At 51.4% G+C, this 10,091-nt stretch overlaps 2 protein-coding genes across 2 annotated transcripts; one reads left to right on the top strand and one right to left on the bottom strand.

Moving 5' to 3' along the window:
• Nucleotides 1-623: 623 nt before the first annotated feature.
• SAPIO_CDS0089 (uncharacterized protein) lies at nucleotides 624-980 on the bottom strand (the record flags this gene model as incomplete). Its single annotated transcript, XM_016782957.1, has 3 exons — nucleotides 624-718; nucleotides 793-882; nucleotides 959-980. The coding sequence occupies 3 exons, from the start codon at nucleotides 978-980 to the stop codon at nucleotides 624-626; spliced, it is 207 nt and encodes a 68-aa protein (XP_016646590.1).
• A 744-nt stretch (nucleotides 981-1,724) lies between these two features.
• Nucleotides 1,725-5,023, top strand: SAPIO_CDS0088 (uncharacterized protein; the record flags this gene model as incomplete). Its single annotated transcript, XM_016782956.1, has 4 exons — nucleotides 1,725-2,473; nucleotides 2,534-3,701; nucleotides 3,808-4,176; nucleotides 4,802-5,023. 4 exons carry the CDS (start codon nucleotides 1,725-1,727, stop codon nucleotides 5,021-5,023), a joined length of 2,508 nt encoding a protein of 835 aa, XP_016646589.1.
• Nucleotides 5,024-10,091: the final 5,068 nt, after the last annotated feature.

Genomic DNA, 10,091 nt, shown 5'->3' with positions numbered 1-10,091 from the left:
TCGAGCTCTCAAGCTACACCAAGTGACGATTACTGAGCAATGCCTGCCTTCTCGCGCGCCGGGTCTCAGCGATGAAGTGGGGAGCCCATCAACATTGGGCCAAGGTGGGTACTCTCGAGTATTCCCCATACTCTACCGCGGTTCAATCCAGGTGGAGAAAGTCTGAATGAAAGATGAGTGCCTGCCGGAGGACAGGACTTGTATTCAAGATGTCAACCAAAATCTGGACTGCCTGGGCCTCGAGATGGTCGCAGTTGAGACTATGAAACAATGTACTTCGTAATACGAAGGCACATCAATCAGGAAAGCCCTGACGACTATGAAGAACTTCATACTGCTTACAAGACCACATTTTTCTTCATCCGAGGTTCTGCCAGCTCGCGACAATCGAAAATGGCATAGGACTGATGCATATCGATGAAAATCCAACGCACAACCAAAACACGTTGCAGGAGGGAAATGGTGGTATAGATATGGTATTGGTATTCTGTTTTCAAGGTGCCTTGGAAATGCAACAGGAGGAGTAGCTAGAAATGTGCGCAGATCGCTGAAACGCCCCACACACAGAGTCTATTCTTCTTTCGTGGTCGTATCGTATCGTCGCATGTCTCCCGAGAGTTTGACTATTTCTTGCCGCTCTTCTTGATACCCTGAGAACCGGTGTTCAAAGGTCCCTTGCCTCCCGCCTTGGCCGCCATCTCCTTGCGAGCCTTCTCCTCTGTAAAGCCGTCAGAACTGGCACTCCTTAAATTGACATCCACTCCGCTTAGGAATAGGTAGCTTTCGACATACCGGCCTTCTTCTTCTCGAGGAACGCACGATCGTCGTCGTCGAGGTCCTTCTGGGCCTTCTTGGGGGCCTTGAGAGGCTTGACTTTGCCACCTGGTTGAGAGACTTTGTTAGCCAGGTCTCCAATGTCTTGGGGAAGAGAGACTGTAATTCCGGGGCAGAAACTCACCTTGTCTGTCCGCGCCACCCATTTTGCTTTCTTGATCAGATATGCGGAAAAGAAGAGGAAAAAAAATCTTCAGGAAAACTACAACACTGCTCCTGGGAGAAAGATCAAAGAGAAGCAAGCGCTGGACAAATGGATTAGCCGCCAGGATTCTGAATCTGACCAAGTGGGGGACTGTGGCAGAATTATTTGCCCCGCATTCACCGACTTTCGAAATGAACCGATAGTTTTGTACCCATTATTACCTCTGAGCAAGTATGCATTTATCGGAAATATTCTCCTATTGGCTGTTGACATCGTTCCCGCTCCATTTTTTGTTCCCTTTTTTCCCAGATGCCGAAGAAATGACGAAGGCAACTAACTACTCAGTAAACCTATCAACATCGAAGCACAATCTGATACGATATCGGTGATCATCCCCTGTGCGATTTCTTCCCCTCTCGACATCCCTACATTTCGCCTTCTTCATTAATTTCCTCCTTCTTCAATTCGATCGAACACACTTGTCCCACCTCTTCGCGACTGCCCAGAAAGAAACCCTCCCTCGTGACGTGACATGAACCCCTTGAGACCGTCTGGCTGAAGCGATCCGGTTCGCACCAATTTCCTGCTGATCGTCTTTTTTTAATCTGCCGCGGGCTCTTGGACTAACACTTCTTGGCTCTCTCATCGCAATAAAAGATTTTCGAGGCTCGTCCTCTTTGTTCGGATCGCCCAGCACTGTTTTACCTTGGTACCTACCATCATCGCCTTTTCTTCTCTTGGTAGGATGGCGCCACCAACCAGCTCGGAGGAGGGCGAAATCATCGAAAGTGTGGTGGAGGACCTCAAGGCAACTTCGTTGCCAAGCAATGAAAGAAACGGTGTTGACCGTCAAGACAGACCCCGACGTAGATACTCGCCGTCCAAGTCGCCCGACCGCGACCGCAGCTCAGGCGATCGACGCAGCAACTCGCCACGCGGATACAAACGCTCGAGAGACGATCGTGATTACCGCGAGCACAATGGAGGCCGCTTCGGCAACGACTCCTCCCGACGTTTTCGGTCACAGTATGATGACAATCGGGGCGGCGACTACCGACGTCCGCGCAGGACTTACCATGACCTAGACCGGCCTTCGTCCCGATCATCCAACAGTACGCCGTACTCAGGTCGCGACCGCGATCGTGACCGTGATAGAAGCCGAGAACGATATGCGGATAGGGATCGCGATGGCTATCCCGATAAGCGTGCGCGCAAGCGCAGTCGATCTCCTCATCGTCGCGAGCGCGCCGAAAGGTTCCGCGACGATCGCCCTAGAAGGGAGGAGCGGCGTTTCGAGCGCTCAGGTGACTATCTTAGAACTGTCAAGTATGATGATAACATCGACCGCAAGTCCCGGGCCGGTTCTACCGTGTCTAGGCGGTCTGATGAATCTGAGATTCCACCCACATCCAAAAATGATGCTAAACCAGGTCAAGGGCATGCGGATGAGCGGAAGTCGCCTCGCGACCACGAGGTTCCTTCTTATACCACCCAGTACGTCACGATCCATATCCCCGGCTCGGTTACTTGCCCCCTACTAACGCAACCTCCCAGAACAATCCGAGAACAAGACTCTGTTGAGGAACCCGAGCCCGAGCCAGAGCCAGAGCCATTCGATGAGGATGCCGAGATTGAGCGACGTCGCAAGCGTCGTGAGGCTCTCCTCGCAAAGTCCACTCCCGCCACTCCGCTTCTTGTCCACGCTCTCCACGGTGCCGACAAGTCTTCAGTGACTTCGCCTAGCCGATCGCCTCAAAGTACCGCTGGCCTTCATGAAAGGGCAGCCTCTCCGCAATCGGGTAAAGGAATTTTCATTAACAAGGCGATCTCGGCTAACTCTCCAGACGTCGGCTCGCCTGCCTCGCATGAATATGCAGACGATGCGGAGCTCGACGCCATGGGTATCACCAACGACCAAGACCTCATGAACGTCCACGCCAAGGGCGAAGCGAACGATGAAGACGGCCCCTCTGCGGCTGATTATGACCCAACCGCTGACATGAAGGAAGATGGTCTCAAGGACGAGAAGCGCCATGGTAACGTCGGCCTCCACGGAGAACGTGGCGGTCCTCTCCCGTCCCTCGTAGCATCCACTACCGTTCCCCCGGAGGCTAGCAAGGCAAAAGATGAGAGCGATGAGGACGACGACTTCAACATGTTTGCAGAAGACTTTGACGTTGACAAGTACGCTGCTACCAAGTCGAGCAAGGCAGCCGCAGAACAGGGCGCCGACGCGGACGGTGCCGGCGGACTTCTTGAGGATGTGGACAAGGACGGCTATTACAAGATGCGTATTGGTGAGGTATTGAATGGGCGGTATCAAATCCAGACGACTCTAGGCAAAGGCATGTTCTCGGGTGTTGTGCGTGCAGTCGACATTACGAACAAGAAGCTAGCTGCGATCAAGATCATGAGGAACAACGACGCGCTGAGGAAGGGCGGATTCACGGAGATTGCCATTCTTCAGAAGCTCAACGAGGCGGATCCGGATAATCGTAAGCACATTGTCAGATTTTGGCGGCACTTCGATCACAAAGGTCACCTCTGCATGGTGTTTGAGAACCTCAGCCTGAATCTGAGAGAGGTGCTGAAAAAGTTTGGAAATAACGTCGGCATCAACCTCAACGCCACTCGGGCCTACGCCCATCAGATCTTTGTCGGCCTGGCTCACCTGCGAAAATGCGGTATCATCCACGCCGATTTGAAGCCCGACAACATTTTGGTAAGATTTCTCCCTTCCCTGTCAAGAACTGTTTGACCCCGAGCGTTATGCGCTGTCTCACCAGTCCTCTCGCTAACCACAAGTTTTTTTTTTTTTTTTTTCTCAGGTCAACGAAAGTCGCAACATGCTCAAGATCTGCGACTTGGGAACGGCCATCGACAGACTAGATGCAGCAACAGCGCATAACGAAATCACGCCGTACCTCGTCAGTAGGTTTTACCGAGCTCCAGAGATTATGCTCGGGATGCCGTACGACTATGCCATCGACATGTGGTCCATCGGATGCACGCTCTACGAACTCTACACGGGCAAGATCCTATTTACGGGCGACAGCAACAACCAGATGCTCAAGTCGATAATGGAGATTAGGGGTAGGATCGCGCCCAAGTCGTACCGTCGCGGCGAGCTTGCGGCTATGCACTTTGATGAGAAGGGGAACTTCATCTCCGTCGAGCGGGACAAGGTGCTTGGCAAAGTAAGTTCTCCCACGATTTCCTTTCTTTTATTCTCCTCTCTTTTCGTCACTATTTTAAGCCTCCTTTTTGTTTGTCCCTGTTTGCGTTGCACTTTGGAAACGGTGGATCGCCGGGGGTGAGTTGCTATTTTTACCCGCCCAATGCATTGTGGCGTTTGCGGAGAGAGACGGGATGGCATGATGCCGATGGGCTGGGTTTCGTCCTAAGCGCCGGCCACCATGGTCGCAGCCAAGCGGACCCAGAACTCACATCGGAATCTTTATGGCCAGGAATGCGGCCTTCCGAATCCTTCGATGCCCCCAACCTCTCTCTTATGCATAGCTCACCTCAACTATCACTCTCTCTCTTTTCCAGTTGATCCCCATCGCCCCCTAATACCCGCCCGCACCGGTGGTATTATGATCTCACGCAAGCTGGTCGTTGTTTTTGTCTCGAAAGCTCGAGCAAACTACACGCCAACCCCCCCCCCCTCTTCCTTTTCAATGAGACACAGCCCGCAGCACTCCTACCTGTCGGATCACTTTCACCCTGCAATATCCCATCGTTTCCAGCTTTCTCCACTTGTCTCTGTTAATTGTTTGCATACAGTGTTATTCGATGAGACCCTCGCTAACGTGACTCCAGACCACGGTCAAGACTCTCGCCTTGATCAAACCAACGCGCGACCTCCGCACACGCCTCATGGCCGCGTCATCCGGCATGGATGATGCAGAAACCGGCGATCTTAGCCACTTTATCGACCTGCTCGAACATTGCTTGGCCCTTAACCCAGACAAGCGGATCAAGCCCTCAGAGGCCTTGCGGCATCCGTTCTTCACGTCGAGGACGGGTGTTGTTAGGCGCTGACGAATATACTGCAGTTGAAACTCCGATTACATGATGACTGCAGCACCTCCTAACTTTGTACTGTACCTAGCTACGCCAACGCTTTATGAGATGGGAGGGGTGAGAAGGGTCTAGACGACAAGAAAGCCGATCGTTGAAGGTCCCCAAGAATAGATTTTTTTTACGGCGTCAGGATTGAAAGGATCGGTATCAAGACGGGATGTATGTATCCATGAGTTGCTGTGGCCCTCTTGCGGATTGACTCCCAGACGACCAGTCGAGTGCCTCCGCCCATTTTCACGTCAAACAGGGAGAAGAGGTCCTATTGAGTCACAGATATGAGGCAGACACGCGATGGTACGGTACGTCCTCGTTTGCTACAGTTCGATGTTTGGGGGCGTTATGAATACCAAGTCCTTTGAGACTGTCTGATCGAAAGACATAACATCAATGCCAATATAGATCAGGATAGCCGATCATTAACAGATTTTACGCATAGAGATGAATAGAAACTTGGCACAATCACCAGAGACTTGCCTGTCATGCTTGATTCACAGAGTACAACGCCTGTCCAAGCAGTTCACCGTGAATATTTACCATGCATTCCAAGGTCGTCGTGGGAAAAGTGGGGAACTTGGTTCAGTTTATTTCAAACGGTTGGGATCGAAAATTTTTGATGGGCCTCGATATTCTTCGCCTAAGATGAGGGGAATGTTTTGGTTTGTCTTGAGCTTGGGGGGCTGGGGCGAAGGAACTATTTGATGGTTGGAAGCCGAGACATGTTCGACGTTGGGCGTGTTTCTTTTTACAGAGGATTCTCTATGGGACCAAGGCGTGGCATCCCAGGACTTGACACAGGCTACTGCGGGTCATGTCCGGTGCATTGAATGGTTCGAAATGAGGGTTCAGTATTTTTCTTTTGATTTCTAGGCAGATGATGACGATGTCTCTGTTCAGCCGTGAGAAGGGGGGAAGAGGGATGGAGGGAGCAGAGTTTCGGGAAGTTGCTTCTTGTGGGCGCGTCTGCCTAGTTTTGGAAAGGGGAGGGGGGCACGATGAAGGAGAGTGAGGACTTGGAGTCTCGAGTCAAACTTGTTGTTTCGGTCCCTCAGAGTTCGGAAGATGAACGGGGCCCACGGCCCATCCCTCACGAGGATTGATACAATTCGAGGTTTGCTGGGCTGAGCAATGAGGTCAAGCGCTCAAACCGGGGGCGGAGAAAGGCACAGAAAGACTGACGCGTCGATCTTTACTGTTGGAAGATTTATTGCCGTCGACAGACGCCCACGGTGGTGAGGCTGGAGCCCTAACGGCGGACCCCAAACGGGCGGCGTAGAGCTCCCTCAACGACGTGAACGACGCACATAGCATTCCAACAAACGTCATGCAGGAATTTCGTTCAGCCTCGGCTTTTCCATACGATGGAGAAAACCTTGGTCAGCTGGTAGAAGCATCACGCAGGTATCCATCTCACCCTGCGCGTGGGACAACTTTCACGATAGGTCGGAAACGATGAAGTCTGATCTCCCCACGGCTGCGCGCGTCCCACGGAGGAATTTGATGACCTCCCTTGCATTTTGGTTCTCTCAGCTGAACGTTTTCTCTTTTCTCACGCGGGCATAACGGTGTCGTACATGGCGTACGACTCCGAGGGACATGTCGTACGGGGAGTCGGAATAATCTGCCTCACAAGCACGTATCCATATCCTTACCGGTGAGCCGTGAACCGCTCAGCTGAATGTGGTGGAGAGATTTTTTTTTTTTTGCAAGGCAAACAACAATTACATGCCAAGGGAGCCTGCGTCTCTCGGATTGACGAGCCTGCCTCCCTCGAGAACCTGTTTACGCACCGGCCGGGAAAGGATACTGAAATCCTCAGTATTTCTGTAAACCTCCATGATATTTCGGTGCATCTCGGGCGGGAGAGCCCCCGTACGAGGAGCCAGAGGTCGGGAGAACCAACACTTGTCGTCATGCCCTGTTTGCCTAGATAGCACCTATGTAAGGCAGCCAACCACCTCTGAACTGTAGCAACATTTTTGAAAATGGGAAACCCATGCTCAGCGCTTTGGACGCTCGAGAGGCAAGATCTCGGGAAGACGGGTGCCCGTAGCCGTCGGCGAGCCGCCGTGCGTTTCTCTCACTTCTCACTTCTCGCATTCTTTTCCGAATAGAACCTTTTGGCGGGGAGGAGATGGATGGGAGGTGTGACACAGCAGGAGGAAGTTGAGGCTGGGGGGAATGATTTTATTCCGTTTTCCCGTGGATGCGCCGCTGATGTTTGGCGGGCTGGGGACTTGCATATTGTGTCTCTGGACTTGGACTTTAGAGATTGGCTTCATTTGCCTGCAGAGCATCGAGATTGGATGCCGTTTCTTAGTAGGTGTTTTCTTCTGAACTGCATGTTTCTTAGGTTCATGTACGAGGATGGAGATGGCAGTAGCAGCGGGACATATCTTGCCTCCATGTTTCCTTGCGTCCCTCCTCCCCTTAGCCCAAGGAGTTTACAATATGCTTCCTGCACGACCTATCTCATCTGTGTATAGCCATCTGCAGAGTAAACACAGAAGAGACGGATTATCAGCCCAGATTTTGGTCCCCGGTTGCCGAGACAATGTAAGACGTGGAAAAGAGGCGTGGGCAGGACAAGAAGTTGAGGTCTCTCCGGCCTCAAACGCAGTGCTCCTCGCCTACATCGATCTTATTTTTCTTGGATTTCTCTGGGTAGGGCAGAAGTACTCTGCTCTGCCTGTGCTCATATCGGGGAGAGTCCGGTGATGGTCTACGAAGCAATGACTGGAGACGTGGCCTGTTTGGAGAGTCCAGAACGATTCGTTTATTGAACGGCGGTGGAGCATTTTCCATTTCTAACGTCGACACAAACACAGACACTGCATATGAGGTTGTCTAGATGTTTGTACGCGAGTGCTCGCTGGAACCATGAGAATCCAGATCCTCTCTAGAGCTCAGCCCAGTAGCGAGCAAAGATCAAATCTCGGATCCATGATGCTGCATATATGCGAGATACCAATGTCACCTCAGCGAACAAATTGTGAACTAACCCTCCTCCGGATTGGGGGCCACCAACAGTTCGTCTTCCCGTGAGGGTCGCATTTCGTTCCCCCACAGAAGGACGTCCATCGCCCTCCTCCGCGCGGCGGCGGCCTCTTGTAGGGTGTGAGAATGGCACTTTGGGTTCTCACCTGGGTGGCTAACAGGAGAAAGTCGGTGAAAGCTCGAAACAAGAAGCTGACAGCGGGGAAAGGAGGCCCAGAAGTCGCAAGATGATGACTGCAGAATGCCATTCATTTCCAGAATCAAGCATTGGTCCGTTAGGGAGAGAGCATAATACACGTACTCATACTTTATTGTAAGAGAGAATCAGGCAAGATGTGCGGTCTTGTTTCCTCAAAATTCGAGTGATGCGTTCAGGGTCACAATCACGAATGTCACCGTCCAAGCCGCATATCACCAACCAAGATGTGCCGCATCCGTATACGAGTAGATTCGCTGATGCCGCCAAGCTCTGGCGCAGCGTAACGCCAATCCGACCCGCACGAAGGAAAGGAAAGTGGAAATCCCAGCTCTCCCAACCGGCTTCTTACTCCTCCGATCACCAACCAACACCTCTAGGAAATGGCCCCCCTCCCCCCCAATGTCGTCACCGCTCCTCCGCCCCCAATCACGAGCTCAGAATAGCATGCCCAAGGGAAGGATGAGATGAGTAAGAGAGAGGAGCAAAAAGGAACGGAAAAACTGGGAATAGAAGCATTATCCCCCACCCTATATCAGCGGCTTTCCTGACAATCTCTCGATGCTATATTAACTGCCCAATCCCAGGTGCGCAAGCGGCGGGTACAGGTTTCATCTGCAATGAGATGGGATTTTGAGTGGCTATGTATGCCGGGTATGTATGCTCTGTACCTCAGGGTGCGTCGTTCGTTTATAATTATATAAATATATATGTAAATATATCAACGGGGCAATAGATGTGTGCACTTTCGTATGCAAGTGCTCTGCTGCTCCATGCCGCCCGTCGGAATAAAACTGTATTTCGAGTGAGAACATTGGAAACATAACATGCTCGAGATGGATTGCTTGCATCCGTATAAGTCGACTCAGGGTGTATTCATCTGTTATTGCAAGTTACTTCGGTGGTGAACATTCGCCTCGTCCCATGCATACAATATATCGTCTTCGGGAGAACGAACGACACGAAAGCGCCCTGCAGGTTCAGTCCTGGAGTATCACTCGCCGCAAGGGTAGCGGACTCGAGTCGACCTACCGAACCAACTTTTGAAACTATTCGCACATACGCATACACCTCGGAACGTAAAAATAGATTGAAATCACACATGGAATGGTTGACTGGTTTGGCCCCCGCTGTATATATGAAAGTAGGCGAGACGCAGGACATCCATCCCTAAGAAAAACATGCGATGGATTGGATTGTGATAAACCCATGCATGAGAGCGGAAGCAAGCAAAAGCTTGAGCAGATTGTGAAGGGTCAGTCAATATCGCCACCTTCAAGAACAGACGAAACTGGTGAAGTATCCGAGGCGGCATATGTGAGGCATCTTTTGACCTATTCCTCGAGGGTTGAGTGGCGGGTTGATATCAGACACAATAACAAGGGCATCGGGACAGACCTAGACCGCTCAACGGTTACCACTGAGAGCAGTAGCGATCCAATCATGCCTACAGTCCAACTTGGAGAGCAATGCCTCGTTGCGTCAAGTAAACTGTTCCACTGCAGGCACCAAATCACAAGAGTTCAAGACAATACGGCGAGGTAAGAAGGTGGGAAGACAATACTTTTCACATCTCAGCTCATCGCCCATTCCAGTCCCACGACAAGCTTTATTTCATTGTAGTGCCGTGCGCACATATGACGAGATATCGCGTCTTTTCTTGTCAGATTATAGTAAAAACCCATGTTCGGCAGATAGATGAGAGGTGTTTCTTAGATGAAGACCCCTACAAAAATTTTCGTTTCGTTTCGTGTTTTTCGTTTACTTGACCCGTTAATATCACACACTTTTAAGAACACCAGGTGAGAGGGGGGAAAGGAAGAAAGAATCTCCCGG

This window comes from Scedosporium apiospermum (assembly GCF_000732125.1).
Source record: "Scedosporium apiospermum strain IHEM 14462 chromosome Unknown SEQ_SAPIO_0011, whole genome shotgun sequence".
Lineage (NCBI taxonomy): Eukaryota > Fungi > Ascomycota > Sordariomycetes > Microascales > Microascaceae > Scedosporium > Scedosporium apiospermum.
Note: the sequence above shows the minus strand (reverse complement) of the source record. Positions and strands in the feature narration are given on the sequence as shown.